The sequence below is a fragment of the Sus scrofa genome, chromosome 8 (genome assembly GCF_000003025.6).
Source record: "Sus scrofa isolate TJ Tabasco breed Duroc chromosome 8, Sscrofa11.1, whole genome shotgun sequence".
In the NCBI taxonomy this organism is placed as follows: Eukaryota; Metazoa; Chordata; class Mammalia; order Artiodactyla; family Suidae; genus Sus; species Sus scrofa.
The window spans coordinates 35166241-35192338 of record NC_010450.4 but is presented as its reverse complement, the minus strand read 5'-3'; the positions used below and the strand labels follow the sequence as shown (position 1 = coordinate 35192338).

The 26098-nt window shown below is 34.7% G+C and overlaps 1 protein-coding gene across 4 annotated transcripts; it reads right to left on the bottom strand.

The window, feature by feature from the left end:
* On the bottom strand, nt 1752-24724 carry GUF1 (GUF1 homolog, GTPase). Of its 4 annotated transcripts, none has more exons than XM_003128951.5 (17): nt 24332-24720; nt 21374-21485; nt 21083-21231; nt 20732-20812; nt 19743-19820; nt 17526-17609; nt 14082-14146; nt 13387-13590; nt 12091-12230; nt 10870-10993; nt 10385-10517; nt 9484-9627; nt 8132-8265; nt 5179-5280; nt 4183-4302; nt 2822-2858; nt 1752-2009 (listed from the first exon to the last, which is right to left on the bottom strand). In XM_003128951.5, the coding sequence occupies exons 1-17, from the start codon at nt 24494-24496 to the stop codon at nt 1872-1874; spliced, it is 2010 nt and encodes a 669-aa protein (XP_003128999.1). In that variant the 5' UTR covers nt 24497-24720; the 3' UTR covers nt 1752-1871. The 4 variants fall into 4 exon arrangements, 3 of the variants coding, with proteins under 3 accessions (XP_003128999.1, XP_013834095.1, XP_020956822.1); XM_013978641.2 differs by having other exon boundaries at nt 1889-2069; XR_002346623.1 differs by lacking the exon at nt 12091-12230 and having other exon boundaries at nt 1889-2009; nt 4183-5280; nt 17526-17605; nt 24332-24724.

The following is a 26098-nucleotide window of genomic DNA, read 5'->3' as shown; positions in this document are numbered from 1 at the left end:
GGGTAGAAGAGAACATCTTGTCTTAAAAACTATTTAAAAATGCTTATCTGGTTTCAAAAATACTGCCATTTTCCAAAATACTGTTGTCGGGAGATCTCCTAATTCATCTGTTATACTAGAACTAGAAGAAACAGGAAAGACAGTTGACTAATTCATGTGACTAAGGATTAAGCCACAGATTATTTAACCTCCATACAAAATTTTAAGTAAATCCCTACTATCTGAGTTTATAATTATCTCATAATAACTGTATAAAGTTTATCACTGATTCTCTTATCCATAATAGACATTTAACCTCATTCATTCCATTCAAGGTAAAGGACAAAAATCAATGGCTAAATTATTTTATCTTACTATATAACACAGTCTGCCCTCTGGTGTGTTTACTGACTGAGTAAACAAAGCACATAGTTTGAAGTAAGACAGCCATTTTCTGGCTATGTGACCTTAAGTAAGTTACTTATCTACTCTAAAGCTCAGTCTCCTCAATTATGAAACCTGGATTATCAAATACTGTCATTAGTAATTATTAAACCATCATTAATAACAGCTGCTCATATAAGAAACATTACTTTACAAAAGTTCATTTTATTTTATTTTATTTTTTTTTTGTTGTTGTTGTTGTTGTTGTTGTTGCTATTTCTTGGGCCGATCCAGCGGCATATGGAGGTTCCCAGGCTAGGGGTTGAATCGGAGCTGTAGCCACCGGCCTACGCCAGAGCCACAGCAACGCGGGATCCGAGCCGCGTCTGCAACCTACACCACAGCTCACGGCAACGCCGGATCGTTAACCCACTGAGCGAGGGCAGGGATCGAACCCGCAACCTCATGGTTCCTAGTCGGATTCGTTAACCACTGCGCCACGACGGGAACTCCCGCAAAAGTTCATTTTAATCTTCAGAAATAAGAGAGCACTCTGCCCCTCTCTTTTTTGCATAAAAAGATTTTAACCCATTTTAAACACAAGAACGGAGGTAACCAATGACACGGAATATTCTCACCAAGTAGAGATTAAGTCTTATTTTAAACTGCATGTTATAGAAAAAAAAAACACAAGTTATTTTGTGGGTATTTCTAGACTATTTTGTTCTACGCTTATTTTAACTATTATGTAAACTGTCTAGTTTCAAAGAAACGTTTATAAACGTTCTACAGGAAAAACTAGAGCATGTCTAGATACCATGTTATTTGACTTTAATAATATATTCATATGTATCATCTAAATATATCCAGCTAACAAGCTGATACTTAATGTGACTTTTTAAATATTTTACCTTGAAACTAGATAGAATCTTAAGTATGGGGCCTTTTAGCCTGAGGAAGGAATATGCTTGAAAACAAATTAAGATTGAACACTTACTATGTATCATGTAGTCTTCTAAATATTTGAAACATATTTCTTTTAATCTTCAGAGCCCATGGAAGTAACAGTATAATCCTGATATTACTACAGTGTACATAGGGTAATATATAACTTGGCCAAGGTCACACTGCTTAGTGAGTGGTGGGACAAAAATCTGAAACTAGGCAATACGGCTACAGAATCTAAACTCTTAACTACCCACTATTCTCAGAGAAAAGCCAAGAAGTTATTTAAAACTGAAAACCTGTAGTTCCCACTGTAGTGTGGTGGCTTAAGGATCCCACCCTGCCTCAGCTGTGGCTCAGATTCAATCCCTGGTTCAGAAACTTGTGTATGTTGCAGGAGCAGCCAAAAAAAAAAAAAAAAAAAAAACCCAAGACTGAAAACCTTGAAAGTAACAAAAAAAATTTTTAATTTTCATTCTGTTGTTTTCAACATATTATAAATTACTAAGAAAAATTAAAAGATACACAATTTTTAATGTATGAAATGTATATATCCCCACCAATTATTTATCAGATTGTGTTTTTAGAACTTTTATAAAAGCATCTTTTGGAACTTCAATGTTGCCAATTTTCCTCAGTTTTTTCTTTCCTTCTGCTTGTCTCTTCAAAAGTTTCATTTTTCGGGTAATATCACCACCGTACTGAAAAATATTTTTAAGAATTGGAAGTCCAAATCACTCCACAGAAAATCTTACAATTACCTAGGAACATTAATACAATTACAACAACTTTACAATTATTATCTGTGAAGCAGACATCTGCAAAGTTACCTCCAATCCCCCTCCTAGCACATCCTAATTTTACTATCTTCTCAAAGAATGAGTCTTTTTTTTTTTTTTTTTTTTTTTTTTTTTGGATGGAAATGAAGATCCTCAAGGAAATCAATTGCTGTAATATGCATGTTAAGGAAAAGTTATCAATCTCCTTACTGACTCAAGTGTTTGAAATTTTGGATTGTAAAGCTGTAGCCTAGTACAGAAACTCACATAGGATTACATGTGTCAGTCCCTATGCTAAGGGTTTAGAAAATTTATCATTTAATTCTCATAATAAGAATCTTTTTTTTTTAATAGATAAAATAGCAGACTTGGAAAAGCATGTAAGAGAGATGGATTTCAATTTCAACTCCCACTGTAAGACAGTATTGTCTTCACAATCTCTCCTTAGAAATTAAATGAATAAAATGTTATCCTGATCATAACTGTTAAAAAAATGTTCTTAGTTGCATATAAGGAAATTTTTATAAGACAGGAAAATATTTAAGAATGTGATCAAAATGAATTGCTATCATTAAAGTCAAGCTGAAATTTCCCTATTTGAAAAGAAAATGTGCAGATGAAAAAAAAGGTATTATAAAAACCAACAACAGAAACCAATATATTTATACCCTTTTTGATTTTAAGCTTATAAAATAAATACATTATTACAAAGTAGAACACATGTAGATACATACACATTTGGCCAAAACATTTTTCCTATAGGCTTTCACACTGTAAAAAAGAAAATTTTGCGTTAAGTATGTAACTTTGAATTATACTATTTAAAAGTACTCATTTTCAAAAATAATCTCCCCTTTACTAAAGATACTAAGACCAGGTCATACTTACATAAAATTGCCATTAGCAAATAATTAGCTCAAATGCTCTTGTATTTATTTTCATGTATTTTAACAAAATAGAAAATTAATTCAATATGAATATCAATACAGGCTTTATTAAGAACAGAAAAAAATCAAGGCTTGTGGGCAGTCTTGAAGATGCCAAATTAATGCATGGTATGACCTTGATTATATAAGGTCACTTCCAGCTCAACCTAAAAATACTACTGTCACTACTACTTCCCAAATTACTGAAACAGTTATCTCATTACTATATCAAATGTGGGTCAAGAGTGACTAGGAATACAAACAACAGGTATTTTATAAAACCCATTTCAGGGGCAACTAAATAATTTTAATATATTCATTCAAGCAGCTATAAACAAATCCATTTCTATGTTGTAGCTGAGAAATTGAGAGGATCAAAAATCTGAAAACAGCTCTACTTTTTTGTATACCATAAGAAAATAAATCTCTTCTTTTTCTTTAAGGTATTCTCTACCTTAACAAACTTATGTTTGAATGATTATCCACTAACTATTTTAAATTATAGTTTTCTGGATATTGACTATAAACTCTACCCTGCTTAATATCTGGGTAATCATGAAACAGAATAACTAACTAAAGTAAAATATAGTATAGAAAATGAAGTTCATTGCAAATACAGGCATTAAATTTATCCCAAGACTATTGACAACCCCAAAGCCTAACATGTTATCAGCATTCCTCTCCCAACTTTCCAATTTAGAACCTGACTAGCTCTGAGCAAGTGATACCAAATGCTTCAAGCAAAAACCATAATTTAGGGTTTTTTTTTGGGGGGGGGGCTTTTAGAAGCCTATCTCTGAAACCTTTTTAATTCCTGTTCCTATTAGTTTATAATCTACTTGAAGGGATAAAACAAATTATAAGAAACTTTACAGAAATTCCTTAACCAGAAAATTCAGTGGTGTCATTCAATAAAACAAGCAGAAATAAAATTCCTCAAACTCATATACATTATACTGATAACTATAAATAACTACCATCCCAAACTGTCATTTAAGTAATTCAAAGTACCAGTCATCACTCAAATTAGTCAAATTAAGAGACTGATGTTTCTAAAATAGTAATAAATCTTGGGACAATGTAGAGTTAAATTTTTTTTAATATTTTTTAACTTTCTAGGTATATCATTGCTAACAACAACCAGGAAACAAAAATGAATTTCAACTCACGTTTCTCTTGCAATGATTTTACTTCCAATAGCAGCTTGAATTGCTATCTCAAACAGCTGTCTTGGAAGAGAATCCTTCAGACGTTCACATATGGTTTTGCCAACAGAGTATGCTTTGTCTCTGAGATGGAAAAAAATGCAACTATTCATAAATCCTAAATAAGAATATTTAAAGTAGCTTTCTGATTGATACACATTATCAAAGCAAAGGTTATTAAGGAGAGGAAAATATAACTTGTTTATCATAAACACTACTTTATTGCCGGATCATATATGACCTCTTGTGATTATAAAAATAACATAATCTCTTACAGAAAAATCTACAGAAACATACATTAGAGAATAAAACCACTCTTGATGCCCTTCCCTCACCTATAAAATACCACTGTTAAACATTTTACAATATTTATGTTAAACATAAATCCATCCTTGCAGTTGTTTTTCTGCATACATATTGATTGTTTTTACAGTTTGGATGATAGTGTTTATGTTATATTCTATCTTTCTACTTAATAGACAATTTTACGTTAAGTATTCCTCTCTACAATATAACTGTAATGGCTTAAAATGATAGATTATATGGTGCTCCACAATTTATTTTAACCAATCCACTATTTCTTGAACATGATCTATTACAGAAAAGGGGATTTCATTTTTCATTTTTATAAAATTTTTAATGAAAATAAAACCTTTTGTTCTCTATTCTAAATCTATCAAAGTTTAAAAAACATTTTTATTTTTTCTTACCTGATAATAAGGTAAACATTTCTTTCCATGACACTACTCTTTTTGTTTATTGTAATTCTGTTCTCCTTTTAACAATTTGGAAAGAGAAGCAAGGAAAAAGAATGGAAGGAAAAACTAGTACCTGGAAATTTAATTACCTTTAAGTTTGCAAAATGTAGCTGTCAAATAAAAATAAGCAACCAGTCATTAAATAAAAATATGTCAAAAGTGGTTACTTTCACATTCTGTAATTAGTTTCTATGCAACTTACTTGTGTACAACAGTTACTAGCTCTTCTACAATATTTCCATTCAGCAGAATATCCATTTTTACAAGTTCTGCAGTCTGGTAGCCTGCATCTTCATAATCAAAACTAACAAGGAAAAAAATTCAAGTGGTAGATAAACATTCTATTTTCCAAGAGATTACATATTTTTTCTTTTCAGAATATCTTTTTTCTACCTCCTCCCATACTCCCCCCAAAAGATCTAATTTTCCAACAAAATATTACAAAAGACATTTCAGATGAATGGATCTAAATGACCATAGTAAGGAACAAACTCCCTCATCTTTCTACATATATGAAATGAGGTACAAAGGGGAACATGCTTTACTGAGGAAGGAAAAAAAAACTGTTAAGCAAGGCTGGGAGGATGGATCACTGAACGCAAATGCCATCTTCCCAATGTTCCCTCCTAGCAGCTGGCTGGCTGGTAGACTATATACTAGTGAGTCTTTCTCAGATTCATGAGTTGGGTTTCTGTTTAGTTTCCTATTACTAGTTAAATAAATGATATGTCAGTGATAAACAGCCGTTAATAAATGAGACTTCTCGAATGGCTCTTCAGTATGAACCTTTACAGGGCTTTTTTGAGGACGAAATGAATTAATACATGTAAATCACCTGAACATTGCCTAGTACTTAAAAAGCGTTAAGAACAAAGCCAGCCTAGCACATATGAGCATTTAGTAAGTGTTAGCTATTCCTATTACCAATATGGTCAAAGCTTACAATGCTAATCAAAGCAGGCAGGTTTAACTTACAAATTGAAATCTGATGAGAACGAAAACTTCAATTATGCTTATATGTCTTTGTAATTATTGCCAAAAATGTGTGTATTCCTACTGCCTTAATTTTATTTTTTTTGTCTTTTGTCGTTTTAGGGCCACACCCTCAGCATATGGACATTCCCTGGCCAGGGGTCGAACCGGAGAGCTGTGCTCCCGGCCTATGCCAGAGCCACAGCCAACTAGGGATCCGAGCCACGTCTGCAATCTACATCACAGCTCACCGTAATGCAGGATCCCCAACCCACTGAGTAAGGCCAGGGATCAAACCCACATCCTCATGGATTAGCTGGGTTTGTTAACCACTGAGCCACTATGGGAACTCCCCCTACTGCCTTAATTTTAAAACAAACCAGTGCCTAGAGTTGCAAGTGTTTGGCTTCTAAAGGTTTTCAGCAGGAAAGTCACAAGGTGACCTCTCTCTAAAAAGAGATTATTTATTAGTACTCTCTAAATATAGATTACTTTGGGAGTTCCTATCCTGGCTCAGTGGTTAACGGATCCAACTAGGAACCATGAGGTTGCGGGTTTGATCCCTGGCCTTGCTCAGTGGGTTAAGGATCTGGCGTTGCCATGAGCTGTGGTGTAGGTTTCAGACGCAGCTCGGACCTAGCGTTGTGTGGCTCTGATGTAGGCCGACGGCTCCAGCTCCAATTAGATCCCTAGCCTGGGAACCTCCATGTGCCATGGGTGCAGCCCTAGAAAAGGCAAAAAGACAAAAATAAATAAATACATCATTAAGCATGTTCTACATAAAGGTACCATGTTAAGTACTATGCAAAATAGAGAGATAAGACAAAGACATAGTCCCTAGGCTTTCACCTTATTTACAGCTTTAAAATGTTCTGTGATGCCAAAATTTTATAGGTTTTTAGAATATGAAAAAATATCCACGTGCATTCTTAACAATATGAAATTACCTTAATTCTGGAACCCAGAATTATTTTACTTTAACTTAGTTTAAAATAAACCACATTCTATCACTAAATGTGAAATACATTTAAGTTTCCACGTTAAAAGATTTTAAGACCACCTAAGTCAGAAAGTGGTACCCAAATGCAAACTAGAATTCAGACTTTTGCTAGAAGTGTTTATAACACTAGTAATTATTCTTTAAATTACAGTAATTGTTTAACAACATGCTGCCTCAATTTGTTTTATTTTAAATCATATTGCTACTTATTTGCTCGAGGTCTTGTCTGAAAGAAGACACAGAAAAAAAACTGAGTGACCTAACAGGAAAATATAAATTCTCAATACAAATAAACATAAAGATTCCTTTGTATCATAAGTCATGCTGACTCTCTTCACTGAAAAACTCATTTCATAAAGTAAACTTCCAGGTCAGGATAGCATGTTCATTGAAAACTGGGAATTTTCTCTGAATGTGAATTTTAAATGTGCATGCATATTCATGTGTGCATGTGTTTTACAGATGTGAACATTCATTTGTCTCTCAACTTACCACCATTATGTTTTATATTTCATACTCTAATATATGCTACCCAGTAATGTTACGATTTTAGGATATTAAGGGCATCTAGAGATATTTGCCCTAAAAAAAAAATTCCAAATTGCTATACACGGAATTCTTTGTTATTTAATATTAACTCTTCAGTTTTTTTACACTATTCCTCCATGTACTCCTATGGGATAAAATAATGGCTTTCAATTATTCCTAGGAAGAACATGTTACTGAAGTGTTCTCAAACACTGGGGCATAGCCAGCACTTTCTACCGACTAAATATGTACTTCTATTTTCCCAATATACACAGATGCTCCCAGGATTATGTAACACACGAATACATTTTAAAAGTGCCACTGAGTCATAAGAGTCACTCAGTAACTTTTTCAAATTATGTATAATTTTTAATCAACACATAGGAGTATAACTCTTCCCATGAAAAGGGCACTTAAATGTTTGTCATTAAGAGAGGAGTTAATAGTTTGATGAATCAAAGGAATTCCTTCTTTCATTAACCAAATTACTCTGTTAACACTATTAAGGCTGCCCCAAGCTTTTCTAACTTTACAGTGTGACTCTTAACCATCTTTAGAAGCACTGAGGATAAGGAAGTGCTGTATTAGTGTATTCTTGCTAGTCAATATTTCAAAAAAATTGTCCAGGTATCTGAGTTTCCCATTGAATTTTTACCTGGCATATCCAGAAGACAGGGATTTCAAAGAATCATAAAAATCTACCACAATTTCATTCAAAGGAAAGAGATATTTAAGCATCACTCTAGTTTGATCGATATACATCATGTTCTTCTGAACTGCTCTTCTGGCCTGAAAAGGGAAGAAAGAAATGTATTTAACGAAAACCTATTGAAATAATGACTTACTTAATGAACACAGACAGAAGTCAATCTTCAACCTAACAATTTCCTTATAAATCCTACTAAAGAGAGGCCAGAACGAAGGAATATTTTATAGTCTAGTAAAAACTTCTGACCAGTATTTATAATACAGGGAGAACCATTTTGTATTTCTTTTTTTTTTTTTTTTTTTTTTTTGTCTCTTTGTCATTTCTTGGGCTGCTTCCATGGCATATGGAGGTTCCTAGGCTAGGGGTCAAATCAGAACTGTAGCCACTGGCCTACGCCAGAGCCACAGCAATGCGGGATCTGAGCCGCGTCTGTAACCTACCCCACAGCTCACGGCAACGCCAGATCCTTAATCCACTGAGTAAGGCCAGGGAGCGAACCCACAACCTCATGGTTCGTAGTCGGATTCGTTAACCACTGAGCCACGACAGGAACTCCCCATTTTGTATTTCAATTACAATATACTTATTACCAAAGTTTTAATCCTTGGTCTTTAACATTTTTATCTTTTTTAATTATAGAATTTTTCATTTAACAATAAATCAAATTAGCTACAGATAAAGTCAAAGTTCTAATTTCTTATTATGCAAATAAAAGAAATTTAGGTCCAGAGAAATTAAGTGACCAAAGTTAAATTTTTCATGTGACAAGAGAATTAAAATACAAGTCTACTAGTCATCATTTGAATCATTTGAGAGTTCTTTCCAATATGTCAGAATATTTCAAATATGTACTTTCTGAGGACTATGATTATATCAAATTTATGGATTAAATCAGTTATTACAATGTGGCAAAAACCAAAGCAAAATGGGGAATACCTTCCAATGAAAGGTCTCTAAAGTATTATAAGTATCTTTCAAACAATACTCAATTTCAAATACTCAAAAAAGCTAAGGGAAATTATACTTTTAGATATTCAGGATAAAAAGGCATCAAATTTATTTTCTTTAGGCTAAAATATCAATTCAGTAAACAGAAATGAGCAAAAACTTTGGTTTTACCTTCTTAAAAATCTAAATAATTTAATTATGTGTATCTACATATACAAGTATAGAGCTCCATGAAAATTTCTTTAAATTCAATGTGCTCTATAGAGAGAAACTGTTCAAAACCCAAGCTGGGTACCACTGTTTGAGAAGGCTAAAATTTACTTTTGCATTAACCTCTCTTACATTTATACCTGGCAAAGCATTATTATTTTTCCAGTATATTCATCTGGCGTGATAATGGTGCCCAAAACAATTGGCTCCAAATATTCTGTTACTTTTGACTTATCAGGAAATTGTGCAGGGTTGATGATTGTAATTTCCTTTTCTCTGTATTCCTAAAAATAAAAATCACCAATTACTAAAGATATCTTAACAATTACCATGCTTTAAGATTTACTGTTAATTATATTGTATGTTAGAATTTTGTTACTGAATGTGTTGGAATTAATGAAAACAGAAGAATTCCTAAAGGTGAGAATATTATCCTAACATACTTTAGATTAAAAAAAAAAAAACAAAAAAACCCCTCTCCAATTGTAATAATTTAATATTAATAACAATTATTAATATATTCTGGTTATTGGCATTTACTAAACACATTTCATATAAGAATACATTTTAATCTACCCCTTATAATGCACTGTAAATAGTTTCCTAAGTTAATTTTGTCAGGAAATATTTACAGATGCCACAGTAAATATGTTTAAAATGATCAGATTGCCACTGAGATGGAATACAAGCTACTGTTAACAACCATGTAGAATACTTCAATTTTCATAATGACCAAAGTTATATTCTTACTCTTTGTGCTGAATTTAGAACAGTATTTTCAGTATTAATTCTACTTTTTACCCTCAGTCAAAGACTAGCAATAATGTGGCAATTTTATCAGGTTAAGAAAAATACTGCATGAATTATTCTCAACTTCTCCATCATAAGGTAATTCAACTTTTATTACTACTAATCCAGAAATACTTAGTTTTGATAACTAGTTAGCTACTGGTGTACTAAAATGTTTCTCTTGTATTCTGCATGCACACGTACACACACATTTATTTAGTTTTCCCTTGTATGCTGGCTCACAACAGTTACCTTTATCAATTTTGCTGATGAAAGAACTGCTTTATATGGAACAGTAGGGGTTGTCAAAATAACAGAAGCATTATATTCTTGCTCCAGTCGCTGGTTGAAAACCTCCATATGCAACAGTCCAAGAAATCCTAACCTGGGGGAGAAAAAGCCAAACTCCAAAATGTTTATGTTCCATGGGCTCTATTTTCTTTGACAAATATATTGTTAATTTTGGGGGGAGGGGTAGAAATCAAGAGAGCAAATCAATTCACATCAATTAAGCTAGCATAATTTTATTAAATAAGATTAAATTTTCCATTGGGATTAATTAAAATAGCTATAAAACTCACCCGAAGAATATGAATCCACAGTGAGAAATAGGCAGACACTGTTTCAGTTCACTTTACACTACTATGAACTTATCTTCAGAAATGTTTAAGAGCAATAAACCATTTAAACTTTACTTTTCAATAAAAATGGAACCCTACAACATAAATGAATCTTACCTCCAGCCAGCGCCTAGGGCAAGGCTACTATCTCGATGAACTGTCACACTGGAATCATTCAGAGTCAGTTTTTCTATAGCATTCTTCAGATTATTATATTCAGATTGGTCTATAGGGTACACACCTGGGGGCACAATGGTTTCTAATTATCACATGTGAAATGCTGCCTAGAAAACCTAATATACACTGCTGCCAAGTACAAAATTAATCACTTGTTTTTATTTTCTGTTTTTCACTAATTAAAATATTGGTTTGCCAAGAAAACTATGAATATTAAGTTAAATTAGCTCTGAAATATTTTGCAAGTTTCAAAGACTTTTGAAATTACCATTGGATTCATACTCAAAGTGATGATTTTATTTTTGCAAAGAATATACGAGAGAAAAAAAAGAAAAAAAGAAAAACCACCATGGGAATTAGGCCTAACAGGAAAATACCCTGTGCTTATTTTAGGAAACAGAAGTGCAAGCCATCCCACAACCACAAATGAAACTCCATTAGCAGATTAAAAAACAGGAGTAAAAATAAACCAAAAACTACTGATTCATCAGATTCTCTTTCATCTCAACCCCAAGTCCTCACCTCTTAAATCCTTTAAAATCCAAATGACTAACTTTGTCTTAATAGGGGCAGGGAGAGTTAAACAAAACTCATAATTTTGTTTGAGAAAACAAGGAAGGATACCCAGCACAGTGTAACCTGATGACCTTCAATCAAGTCTTCCTTTTTCAAATGTCTGTGATACTACATAGAAGTAAAAGGTTCTGAAGTTATGCACCTGTGAGGTGACATTATCCTCTGCCATGTCTACACTAGTATAATACAGTATTAAAGACAGGCCAACTAAGGGGAAGGCATTCAGTAAATGCCAGTGATAATAAGTAATAAAATTATCCTAATTAAAAGTATTTCAAATATAATGACCTACTCTCTAATGAAACAAGAAGAAAATATTACTGTGCACTTTCAAATATCAGAGAACTTGTTTCTCAAGAGGTTATTTCTTAAGAAGTCCTAACAAATTTGGGACATGATCTCCCACATAAAGTTTCACCATATATATGCAATTAACCAATACGTAAACAGCACACACACACAAGTAAAAACAGAGAAGCTATTAAACAGGAATTAGCTGTTATTTAAAGTGAGTATTTCTACTAATTTTTATTTCAATTTATAGAATAAATTGGCCTTTATCCTTTGAATATGTGAGCTCCTCACCTGCAAATACCATTGGCTTCGCTGATTTAAACCCAGGCAAGGGTTCCACTGGTTGTTTATGTAAATATAATGTATCTCCTATTTGTGCTTCAGTGACATCTTTCATCCCAGCAATCAGATAGCCCACCTGTCCTGCATATCTAAATAAAATTATTATATGGAAATATTTACTGTTTTAATGTTTCAAGTGCATATGCATAATTAGCTCTACTTTTCCAGGAAATGATCACTTTCCAAACAAAACCTCATCAAGCCGAAACCAAGTGCTACATATCAATTCTCAACCCTAAAGACTGTCAGCAAAAGAACATCCCATGCCTTACAATCCAAGACTCTGCAATCCACAAGTTTTAGGCCCTTCCTCATGACCCTGCCCACTTCTACATATTAAACACTAGCTTCTAAAATATTATGTAAACATGGTGACACTGGAAAGTGCAGAAACATAAACACTTCTTGCAATATTTCTTAGTGTTAGAAATGTCCTTTAAAAAAAGACCAAAAAAAACCCAGTATTTTTAACCAAACAAAAAAATATAAATGTCAACAAATCTGATTATCTATTTGATGTGCTTCTTGCAGGAAAAGGGCAAATTTCAAGATTTCAGATTTCATCTTAGTTTTTTTTTTTTTTTTTTAAAAGGAAATTTCCTACAAGAGAAACTAATTTCCATTTAGGATGAGGTACAAAAATCTTTACTGAAGATTCAGTAATCCTCAATACACATGCGACATAGACCATCACTAGGAATTATAGCCATTATCTAGTAATAACTTTTAAGAGAGCATAATCTATAAAAAAAAATGAATTGCAATGCTGTACACTTGAAACTAATGTATTCATATAAATCAACTATACATAAGAATACAAACTTTAGAAATATTTGAGTAAAAATTAAAAGTCTTTATGACTTTTAAACAAAAAAAAAGATAAAATAATGCTAGTTTGAGACACACAACATTCAAATATTAAGTGTGACCCAGTATGGATATGGATAAGGGATCTCTTCCACTACCTCATCAATACATCAGTGTTGGACCCAGTCTGCACCAGAACATAAAACTAGTTACAGCTGGTCAAAAGGAATAAAAACAAAAAAATACAAAGAATTCCTACTGTCCCTCCCAAGACGTTCCTTTTGAAAAGAGCATTCACCATGTAGCTGCATTTCCTAATCAGGCTTTTTTTTTTCCCCTAGGTTAGCATATTGAGATCATTCGAAGCATACTAAGTTAAGAAAGGCAGGGACAGAAACACATACAAGTGTTTTTCAGTTACTAATGCAGATTACTTACAGTTTATAAGCTGGCTGCTCATTAGGATTCAGAACTCCTACTTCATTAACTTCGTATGTCTTTTGAGTATGTGCAGATACAATTTTATCTCCTTTGGAAACCACTCCATCAAATAATGCTACATTGGCTATCACACCCCTGTACTGGTCGTAGGTGGAGTCAAATACCAAAGCTCTCAAGGAATTTTTGCGATGTGCTTTAGGACTATTAAAAATAGGAATGAATACACACTTAATAAATTGAAATCTTAATAAAATGCTTATTTTTAACTCAAATATTATGCTTAATTGGTAACTGACAGCCAAAGGACCTTTCTGTAAAGTATAATGCCTATATTTATATTAGTTTTAATTCAACCTCAAGTTTTAAATACATTTTAAGTGACCATTTTTAAATTACTTATGAAATTGATGGAATACATTTGTTCCGGATTAAAACAGAAAACAATAATTACCAATGTATTCAAGTCTATTACAATAACTGATGAGACCCATATTATCCTTGCTTTTTAAAAAATTTTTCTGTACTGTTTTCACCTTCTATATATTACTAAAAATAAATTAAAAATTTACTCTCACTGACCACACAGAGTGCATCTACCATAGTTACTACGCTAAAAAAACAGATCAAACTGACAGGCTTTGTACTATTAGAGATAAATGAATAGTTTATTATAAAAAGAGCAAAATACATACGGAGGTATTCTTTTGATGACTGCCTGAAGAACACTTTCAACATTCGTTCCAAGTTTAGCAGAAATCTAAAAATATGTATGTAAAACAAATAAACAGTTAAGACTTTATTTTTCTAACCTTGTGACTTAACTTTACGATTAGAAAAAAGAATTCTAAAAGTTCTCAATTTGCTTGAAGAACTTGTAAAAGAAGTCATAAAGAAGAACTTATAAAAGAAGTCATAAAACATATAATATATCCACATATTATGCCCTTCTAATACAGTTAGGTGATTCTCTGGTTCTTGGATTAAATTACAAGAGATTCTGATTATGGTACTGAAAGAACAGTGGACTAAAAGTTCAGAAAATCTGGGCTTTAATCATGACTCTACATGTACTGTAACTTCCACCAAGATGTATTTCTTTAAACTTCTAATTTCATCTGATAAACGAAGTATTCATATTTTACTAAACCTCAAGGTTACTGTGTGAATAAACAATATATATGGATGGCATACAGGTAACTCTAGGGCATATTATTGCTATTGTTCTCCTACTGAAAAAGCAGGCCAAAAGACTCAAAACACAGGTGCATCTGACTTTTGTCATTACCAATAATTGGACCACCTCTGCAATCTTGACTTCAAATCTAATTCCCTGAATATTTTCTCTTACCTTTCAAAATCCCTCTAGATCAGTTTTTCAACTAGGCACTAAGGACATTTGGGGCTGGACAATTTTTTGTTTTGAAAGCTGCTTTGTGTACGTTAAGATGCTTAACAGCATCCATGGAGTCTCATCAACCCATAGGATGCCAGTAGTACCCATTACCCAGTGTGACAACAAAAAAGATCCTCAGACACTGCCAAATGTTCCCTGGAGGGGCAAAACTACCCCCTAATGAGAAATCACTGCTTCAGACTCTAGTACATTCTTTGCAACAATCTCTTAAGATCACAAACTCCAATCCATTAAATCAAGGAGTACTTTTTTTTTTTTTTTTTCGTTATCCATTAGCTCCCTAGCTCTTTTCCCAGCAGAGACTCCAAGGTTCCACTATTTAAAATCATTTTGTTCAACTACTTCTTATCTTCACAAGCATTACAAATATGTGTGTGTGTATACATATATCATGGGCATTATATATATCATACCATATATATATATAGATACCATAAGCAGTTGGTAAAACCGCAACTGTGACTGCATCCAACTCTTTGCCTTTTCTATGTTTATAATCAGAGCAGCTTAACATTACTGGAGCAAATCAAGTAAACAGTCTTATTTGTTTTTGTGAATTCACAACCACAGACCTCAACGTGCAGTTAACACTTTTTGACAGCCTCAGGACACATCCCTTACTAAATTCACATTACCACTCATTAAGATAATTCACACTACCTTCATTTTCAATCTACATACTTTCCCCTCTGGCCATTTCACTTTCAATTGATAACTTTCCCTCTTATTTCATTTAAGGAAACAGAAAACATCAGAAACTCTTTTATCCAAACATGCAAATCCATCTGCACCTATATCCAAAACCTCTTTGCCTTCTCCCTTGTTACAATCTGTATTTCCATCTCTGAAAATGCAACCCTTGCACCCTTCTCTTCTGAATCCTCCTCTTTAATCCTCCTCAGTTTCTACAACACCATGCAAACTGACAATAATGTTGTCTACTTCAACAACCGCTTCTCTACCTACACTTCTCCCTAGGAAATGGACCCATTTCCATAGCCTCAAAACTACGTGCTAATGACTCCTAAATATCTCCAACCCAAGCCTCTCAACAAATGCCAGAATTGTAGATTTATGCACTATTTCTAACCGGATGTCTAAGAGACATTTCAAACCCACTGTGTCCAAAACAGAGCTATTTATTTTCCCACAGTATCTGTTCCTCCCCGAGTCCTCTCCATATTAATAAATGTCAGTACTCAACCAGCTGCTCAAACCCAAAGCCTCCTTGAGTCGTTATTTCACTACTTACACACAGCACACCAGCAAAATCTATTGTATCCAAAGTACACATCAAATTTGCCTATTTCTTCAACATCAGCACCACCATATACTTAGCCATCATTTTGCACCTGAGCTACTACCGCAAGCTGGTTTCACCATATCTCTTCTTACTCTTTTCTAATCCATTCTCTATAAGGCAACCTGAATGATTAATTTATTTTTCTCTCTTGCTTTAAAATTTTCATTATCTTAAAATAATTTTCAAACTTTTTAGCACAGCAGGAGTCCCAAAATAACTTGATTCTTGCCTATCCCTACAAAGCCAACTCATCTAACTGGCCTCCTTTCTGTTCTTTCTCCTTCCAGAAATGCATTTCTCCTAGCTCTTTATTTCAAGTCTCAGTCCATCAGAGAAGAATTCCCTAAATTACTCTGCATCATAGCTCTTCTCTAAGAAAATGATTTTTTTCATTGTTAAATATGGCAGTTCCACATGGAACAATACGCTCTGCTGAATGAATTTCCTTGGTAGGAAACATCTACCTCTTTCAATAATTACTATACTTACTTCTCTCTTACTTATTTAATGACTACCTCCCCAAGTAGAATATATACAAAATGAGACAGGTTTTACCTATGCTGTTCATTGCTGTGGCCCTAGCTGACACATACCAAATAAGTATATAAAAGAATTTTGCAAAGATTTATTAAAATCTGAATAGTCAATTATACTTTAACATAATAAGTCATAATATCACAATTCCAGAACTGCCTTACAACAAGGTCCTCTTCATAATAAAACCTATGTGTACATATATTAAAAAATGCCTTTTCTAGTTATTACCAAGTTGTATATTATCATCCAATGTAATAAGACTAACCAAACAAAAAAACCCACTTCATCAGCTGAAACTTGCTTTTTCAAAAATCAAATAAGATTGAAAGTGGAAGCTAAACATTCTATTATTGCACTAACATACTACACAAGCATGTAGCAAAGCACAGTTTGGCTATGGCTATTTAACACAAACCATCATTTGAAAGGTAGATTTAAAAATTCAAATTTAAAATAGTATCACCTCTGATATAAATAAAATCTATTTCTATGAATGATACGTACAAATGCCTTGAAATTAGTCTGACCCCACCCTTAAAAGACAGTATTTCCATAGGCGCAAAACAGTATTTGACATACAAGAAATAATACTGTAAAGAGTTGCAGGAGGCCTACATTTCAGTCCAGGCACATAAGCTAACTAGATCTATAATCTTAAGAAAGTGATAAAATCTTTGAACCTTATTTCCTTCAACTGTATCAAAGGAGTAATTCCTATCTGCCTAACCAAGAACTTTTGGCAAAGATCAAATGAAGTATCAGTAAAAAGACTTTGTAAAAATATAATAATGATGAGCTATCAAATACTATGAAATTTTACTTAGGTCAATTACCTGAGATTTTTTTAAAGTATAACCAAGTCTTCCAAAAAAAGTATTTTACCTTAATACACTCATCACTTGGAATATCAAACACCTTTTCAATTTGTTTTTCAACCCTTTCAGGATCAGCATTCTTCAGATCTATCTTAAAAAAAAAAAAAAAAATTCATTATGTCTTAGTATAGTGAAAGTAAGATGTATTACATATTAATAGTATTTGGAAAAGTTAAAAGATACCTACTTTTAACCAAACTGACCACTTTATGATCTTATTTTCAAAAGCATTAAAACAAAAATAATCTAGAAAAAGGAAATACAATTTTAAGAGGTATGGACACTGAAGATAGAGGGCATATATATATATATAAAGGAGCAAGCAAGAAATTTAGATGGTTAGCTACGCACGGCAGAAGAGTTAAAAAACAATTAACATCATGTAAACTCATTTTATGTTAGATATAACCGTCCTACACATGAGCAACCTTGCTTCTTTTAAACAATTCAAATATCAAAAAATAAAAGTGAATGCTTTGCAGATTTTTAAGATTCTTATTAATTTCAAAATATAAATGTTAAAGTTTCTCAACAGTGCTCAGTTTAGCACTTAACTGTTAGGTGTCGTATGTTACAATGTTTCCTCCTAGTTTATAAGCTCTTTTTCCTTTCCTTCGCATAGTTTAGTCTAACAGACATTCTGACTGCTCTGAACGTCCCTTTCCTACAGAAATAGCTCTCAACCACTCCATGTAATTCAGGGAGACTCTCTTCTCAACTACATGCCAGGGAATAGGAGTTTGAGTTACAATTTTATCATGTGAAATTCAAAGAAGTAAATCCCACCCATATAGAATTGAATATAGAATTTCAATTGCACAGGTCCTCTTATCTGCAGATTTTTTGCAACAAATATATAAAAATACACTTGTAGAACACCACGTGCAAGACCTGTATTTAGGTGGATAAGCCTATCCCTACACAGGAATAATGAGGGATATTTAACATAAAATTAGTAATGTCAGTTTCCTTACTGTTTTACAGCTTTCAAAGAATTAAAGTATCATAGAGTGTGTCTCTCTCTCATATTTAGAGAAACTACACATCAGCTTATCATCACAGATAAGCATTCTTTTTAATGTAACAATGTTTCCAATACTACTATGAATATGACCATAATACTGTATGCCATAAAACATTTATAACCCTGCATTAGTGTATATGCTAGGTTACCATGAAGCAATCACAGAGCTTACAGTATGCTATAAAACAATTACATATATAGGGAGTTCTCTAATGGCCTAGCCGGTTGAGGCTCCTGTGTTCTCACTGTTGTGGCTCTGGTTGCTGCTGTGCAGCATAGATTCAATCCCTGGTCCAGGAATTCCCACATACTCCAGGTGTGGCAAAAATGAAAAGAAAAAAAATACAAAAAAACAAAACAAAACAGAACCTGAAATAAACGTTGAAACTCTCAATTAAAAAAAATTACATATATATATATAAAATATAATTTGTTTGTTTGTGTTTTTGGGCCACACCTGTGGCATATGGTAGTCTCCAGGCTAGGGGCTGAGCTACAGCTGTCAGCCTACAGCACAGCCACAGCAACGCCTGATCCCAACACACTGAGTGAGGCCAGGGACTGAACCCTCATCCTCATGGATTTAATCAGATGTGCTTCCTCTGTGCCACAATGGGAACTCCCCAGCAATCATCTTTTTGCTTTATTGTTATCAATACACAAATTGTTACACCTGCAAATAAATGTGAAATTCTTTTTCACATTATCTTTTTATTTTTGATGTCTGGTGTCAGTAATACATATAACATCTAAAGTGTTTTATATCACAAAAGATAATACTGAGGTATTAAGAGACAATTCACCTTATAAACAAAGGATGTAAACTTAGGATATTGATAGAGAATTGTAAATATTTTTTTTCCTCCTTATGATTTTCTTAGCATTTTCTCTAGCTTACTGTATTGTAAGAATAAAGTGTACAATACATATAACATAAAACCTATGCGTTAACAGACTTTAAATTATTGGTAAGGCGTCAGTCAAGAATAGGCTATTAGTAGTTAAGTTTGTGGTGAGTCAAAAGTTACATTAAGACTTTGACTGTACAGGGAGTTGGCACCCTTAACCTCCATGATGTTTAAGCGTCAACTCCATTTAATAAATAGCTAAAGATTCCTCATATAAAAAATAGTACAAGTAATATCCAAATAGAAGACTTTTAGAAAGTAAATAAATAGCACTGTTGTGCTAACAAATTACCTTGTTTATAACTGGAATTACTGATAGCTGTGCTTCAAAGGCAAGAAAGAAGTTTGCTACCGTTTGGGCTTGGATACCCTGGAAATACCAAGAAACAAGATACTAAGATGATCATTCTACAGTCTATCACGAAAGTTGTAATTCAAGATCATCCCACACATCTTCATCAAAAACAAATGTATAAGGCAAACTATGGTATCTATACTTCCAAGCATCTGGATCATTCCTTGTGAAAATTCATTTCAGTTCAGGAAACGTTTTTCAGTGGGCACTGTGTTAGGCTCTGGAGGCAAAGTATTAAAACAAGGATCCTCCAGGACACCTTAGTCTACCAAAGGGCAAAGTCATGAGAGGCACTTTAAAAAGCCCATACTAAATATGTAGAGACTAACTTTCCCAGACAGGATTATGGAAGGTTTAACGCAACAACAAAAAAACTTCGGGTTTTCAATGAAGAACTTGTGAGAAACTGAAATATATCAAAAGCTTACTTTAAATAGTAGATTCAGCTCTTATAGTCTCACCTCAATATGTTTTTATGGCTATACTCATATCAAAGAACTTGGTAATGTTATTGACATGTTTCTTTAAACCTAACATTTTCTATTTATTACTTAAAAACATCCAAAATAACCTCAAAAATAAAAATTTATTTTCAAGTTTTGCTAGAAATCGAAACCTCAGATTAAGAACTGCTTAAAATTGAGTTTTTTTGATAGGATGTATATGTAATATGACATATTTCAAAAATCTCTTGAACAATTCCTCTGATCAGCTTAAATTTTTTAAAGGATGAATAGGATCAATTTCACAGACCACTTTAGTGTAATAAAACTTCAAATTAACAGGACCAAAACACATAATTTTGGCTAAGTAATAAAATAAATCTTTTCTTCAAACACAAAAATTCTATTTCCAAAATACATTTTAAGGAAAAGCTTGCAACAACCAAATAGCATGCCGCATCAAATAAAATTAAAAGCACCTACCTCATTTGCATCAACCACAAGTAAAACACCCTGGCAAGCAGAGAGTGACCTGGATACTTCATAACTAAAATCAACATGGCCCTGAGAAAAAAAAATATTAATACCTCTAAATGTTAGAGTTTAAATGTTTCTTAGGGAGGGACATTATGGCAAATCTATTTATTCCACTTCATAAAAAAGTTAGTAAATATTTTGGCTTATGCTTGTGAAACAATTTACACTAACATTGGAACACTGAGAAAACAAAAAAGCAAAGTAAGATGTTTAGTGTTCAGTTCAAAAACTGAACAAAGGATTTGTTTGTACTATTAATACAATGCTGACTTTAACAAAAACTGATAATCAATTTACCGGTGTATCGATGAGATTTAAAAGGTATTGCTTTCCTTCACAATTATAGAAGAGAGATGCTGTCTGTGCTTTAACAGTGATTCCTCTTTCTCGTTCCACTTGCAATTTATCAAGAACTTGTTTATTATTTTTTGTTTTATCAATTGCCCCTATAATAGAAACATTTATTAATATTTCTATGAGCTTTTAAAGAGACAATACTGCACATAAAATTAAAACCAAAACTTTAAAAGCATGGTAAAAGCAATTATCAGTTATTCACCATAATTATGTAACACAAAATGAAAATACCTGTTAGTTCCAGGAACCTGTCAGCTAAAGTACTTTTGCCATGATCCACATGTGCAATGATACTGAAATTTCTAGTGTTTTCAACAGGGAATCTAGACATATCAATTTTTTCCTAGAAAAGGGAGAGAAATAGCACATTTTTAAGTATAAACTGTGCACAATATGAAACAAGTATACAAAATCAAAGAATATTCTTTTGGTCTTTGAACGATTTCATTCATATTGCTTATGTTCCTGACAATAAAGAGATGTACGGCCAAACTCATATTGCAAGCAATGAATTACAAGAGGACCCATCAAATACATCAGTTTCCACTGTCAGAGATGACCAGAGGGCTAAATAAAAGTCCATTATAATAGTTCCACAACTTTGAGGGCCAATAAGGAACTGAATGGAGAATTCAAGATACCTAGAACTCTGAACAGTTTTAGAGCACCTCGTCTAACAAAACCTCTTGAAACAAAAAAGCTACAGAAAAGCTAGGAGAAAAAAAAAAAATCTTTGTTCCCATCACACATTTAATGACTAGAGTCAGGTCAACTTAAAAATCTGTGCTCCTAGGAGTTCCCGTCATGGCTCAGTGGTTAATGAACCATGAGGTTGCGGGTTCCATCCCTGGCCTTGCTCAGTGGGTTAGGGATCCGGCGTTGTGGTGTAGGTTGCAGAGGAGGCTGGGACCCCTGCGTTGCTGTGGCTGTGGTGTAGACTGGCGGCTACAATTCGTAGCCTGGGAACCTCCATATGCCACAGGTGAGGCCTAAGAGATTGCAAAAAGACCAAAAAAACCCCCCAAAAAAACAAAAAACAAAAAACTGTGCTCCTAATAAAACCTTCAAAGGTTTAATTTAGATTCAATTTTGTTCCTTGACAACTTATCTAGGGAGAGAAAAAACAATGATCACATCAGAAAAAAAAAAAAAAGTTCTTATTTATCACTTAAATTTTTAAAATATTTAAAAATGTTAACTCGGAATTTTTAGTTGCACACATATTTTTTACTGTTTTATTGAGACTACAAATTGTTAAAAATCAGTGTCTAAGTAAAATACGTAAGTTTTTTGTACTAAAAACATTCCACTGTTTCCAAATTTATCTCATAATCAACAAAAAAAAAGTGAAATTACAATACACAATTCTCATGAGCCAACCTTTCCTTCTTTCTTTATAAGTGCTCCAATACAAGGCAGACAATAAGGTTGCAGCTACATCTGAAAAAAATTCTGCAAAAAACTAAACCTGATTTGTTTTATTGGTGGGTTTTCCCTCAACCATTCAATTCAAAAGACATACAGTACTGCACCATTTTTAAGAACTTGGAATTACAATATAGATCCATTTTACATTCCACAGGCATTTTTAAAAAGGATAAAACTGGGAGTTCCCATTGTAGTGCAGTGGAAACGAATCTGACTAGTATCCATGAGGATGTGGGTTTGATCCCTGGCCTAGCTCAGTGGGTCAAGGATCTGGTGTTGCCGTGAGCTGTGGTGTAGGTCCCACATGAGGCTTGGATCTGGTGTGGCTGTGGCTGTGGCGCAGGCAGGCAGCTGTGGCCCTGATTCGAGCCCTAGCCTGGGAATTTCCATATGCCAGAACTGCAGCCCTAAAAAAAATAAATAAATAAACTGATTAATTATATATAATCTTTTTTTTCCCTAGCTACTCATAACCTGCATTTAACTGCTTCACTTTACTGCCTAAATTATCTCTTCATAGTTATCAAATAGTACAGTTTTTTAAAAAATTTACTTATTTATTTTTTGGACTCTACTGGTGAGCTTGTGGAAGTTCTGGGGCCAGGGACCCAACCCACGCCACAGCAGTGACAAGGCCAGATCCTTAATCTGCTGAGCCGCAGGGAACTCCAATAGTACAGGTTTTAGAATCGCTGAACGCCTACCTTCCTCAACCGCAAGAATACTCAGACATGAACAAGTCTGCTTTGAGGTAAAATGAAATAATGAAAAACAGAAGCTAAGGCATACTCAGCACTTATTATATCCTTGATACTGGACTAAAAGTTCTTTTTTCCCCCCTTTATTGGCCACTTTGAGGCACATGGAGTCCCCTGGCCAGGGATCATATCTCACCTTCAGTTGGTGCCAGATCCTTAAATCGACATGCCCTGATGGGAATTGAACCTATACCCCAGCGCTACAAACACCTCCAATCCTGTTTTGCCACAGTGCAACTCCTAAAAATTCTACTCCTTAAGTCATGCATAGCCATTGGAGGTTTTATTAGCATTTTTTTTTTTTTTTTTTTGGAGGGCCACACCAGAGGCATATGGAAATGTCCAGGCTCCGGCCTACACCACAGCCACAGCAAAGCCTGATTCTTAGCAGGGCCAGGGATGGAACATGCATCCTCATGGATACTAATCAGGTTGGTTTCACTGAGCCACAATGGGACCTCCACTGGCACCTCATTTAACAAATAAACAAACAGGAGTTCCCCTTTGTGGTGGTGGAAATGAATACGACTAGGAACCATGAGGTTGCGGGTTCAATCCCTGGCCTTGCTCAGTGCATTAAGGATCCTGCTTTGCTGTGAGCTGTGGTGTAGGTCGCAGACATTGCTCGGGTCCTACGTTGCTGTGGCTGTGGTGTGAGCCAGACGCTACAGCTCTGATTTGACCCCTAGCCTAGGAACCTCCATACTCCCTGGGAGTGCGGCCCTAAGAAGCAAAAAAAAAAAAAAAAAAAGTTTTTAAACTTAAATACATATTTAGCCCAAAGCATCACACAAACAGTTCTGATATTACAAAGTAGGAAAGTGAGGCCGCCACCTGCCCAAGGTCACACTGGTGAGCAGTGGAAGACTCAGGAACCCCAGAGGAGCCCGTCCCAGCACTGCCTCCTCTACAGAAGCGCAACCTGCGTCCACATTCCCAAATACAACAGGAGCACCTTCCCAAGTTTTAAAACCTGGCCAAGGAGAAACTCAGGGGGGGTCACCTGGCGGTCCGCAGAGCTGAAGGGCCTGTCCGGAGCCCTGGGCTCGGCGGCAGGGCCCAGGGCAGACGCGGGGAGAGCCCCGGGCGGCCCAAGACCCGCCGACCGGCTGGCCCACGCCGCTAGCGTCCGTCCGGGCCACCAGCCCGGCCCTGCACGAGCCCACATCGCCCCGCGCGGAGACGTCACGAGAGGGTCCCGAGAGGGGACAGCGCCATCACCCGCGGCTCAGTTTCCTCCAAATCCGTCCGGCTCCCGGCAAACGGACAAGATTCAATCGGGCTTTTAGAAGCTGAGAAGAAAACGATAGCTGGGCAGCGCCGCACAACTAGCAGCCCCGACAGGGATACTGGAGACGCAGCGCCGCTCGTCGACGACCTCACGTCGCACGTCGCCGTGACGTCAGCGTGCCTCCGCGCGAGGCTGCAGGGAAGTCACGTGAGGGAAGCTCTCGGGAGCTGTGTCGTGCTTTTAGCAAAAGGTTGAGTTTTAGCTTCTTACCAAATGGTAAAATACTTCAGTGACTTTTAAAATCCAGAAGTCCAGATGTATTCTCCATGTTGTCTGTGCTGTCACTAATATTGAGGTACATCTGAGTGGAAACAGGCGGTAAAATTTATTGCAGTAATGTATCCTAGGAAAAGTTGGGGCCAGAAGTGAGGGTAAAGAAAAGTTACATCCTGAACTCCCTTTAAGCCTTTATGGTCTACGGTTGACCACTTCGACAGTGTTTATCTTGCCGGTGGCAGAGCTCCAGCCAATTAAGGTGGAGGAGGATAACGATGAGGATCATGAGATCTGTATACCACATCCTTTGTTTCCCACTGTCTCCCAGAGGCTTTTCTGCCGCACGTAGGGTTTGGCACCGAGAAGAAAACAGCTGCGTTGAGTTCACCATTGTATTGTTGAGTGACTGTAAATAATGAACACAAGAGTAAACACAGATACCTTCTATTGATCCAACTTTATTTCCACCTAAAAGCTATGGGACATGAACAACAAAATGAGGTCATTTATGTCAAGGGATCTAAAATGGAGCCGGGAGGCTACTGGAACTTACACATGTCCACACCTGGATGCAGCATAAACTTTTGATCAGGCCATTCTTAGACCACCCATTGGCACCAATCATAGTTGTATAAAAATAACCTTCTGTGCAATGTCTAGTAAGTTGCCTTTATAAACCCCTGCCGTTTTCCATTTACCCTGGAGTCCGTTTGAGTCACTGCTCCTATGGGTGCCTTGTGAATTACAATACTTAAAACCACAAATAAACCCGTTCTCTTATTTGCAGTTTTCTGTGTTTTGTTGTTGTTGTCGACAATCATAATAATCATAGCAGAGACTATGTATTGAACATTTACAACTTTCCCCTGCCTGTTAATTGTTCCTATTCAAAATCCAGTTTAGTCTTTGTATTTTATACACAAATTTATGTATACACATACATACATACACATGTATGTTATATATGTATTTATTGATTAATAATTTAGGTATATTATGAAGCATAAGGAAAAATAAAATTAAGTTGATGAGATAAAGATACCTAAGAGGTATCTTGAGTACCTTAAGAGGTAGGTAAAAATTTTGTGTTTTATGAAGGAGGGAATGGAGGATCCATGTAGTTAGATAACTTGTAGATGAATTTATATAATTCCTAGGAGAATTTTCCTATAAAAGTTCATTATATCCATATGCTAAATGTATAATGTATATGAATTTGCTTTATTACGTTTTAAAATAATGATAATATAGCCACTAAGAATG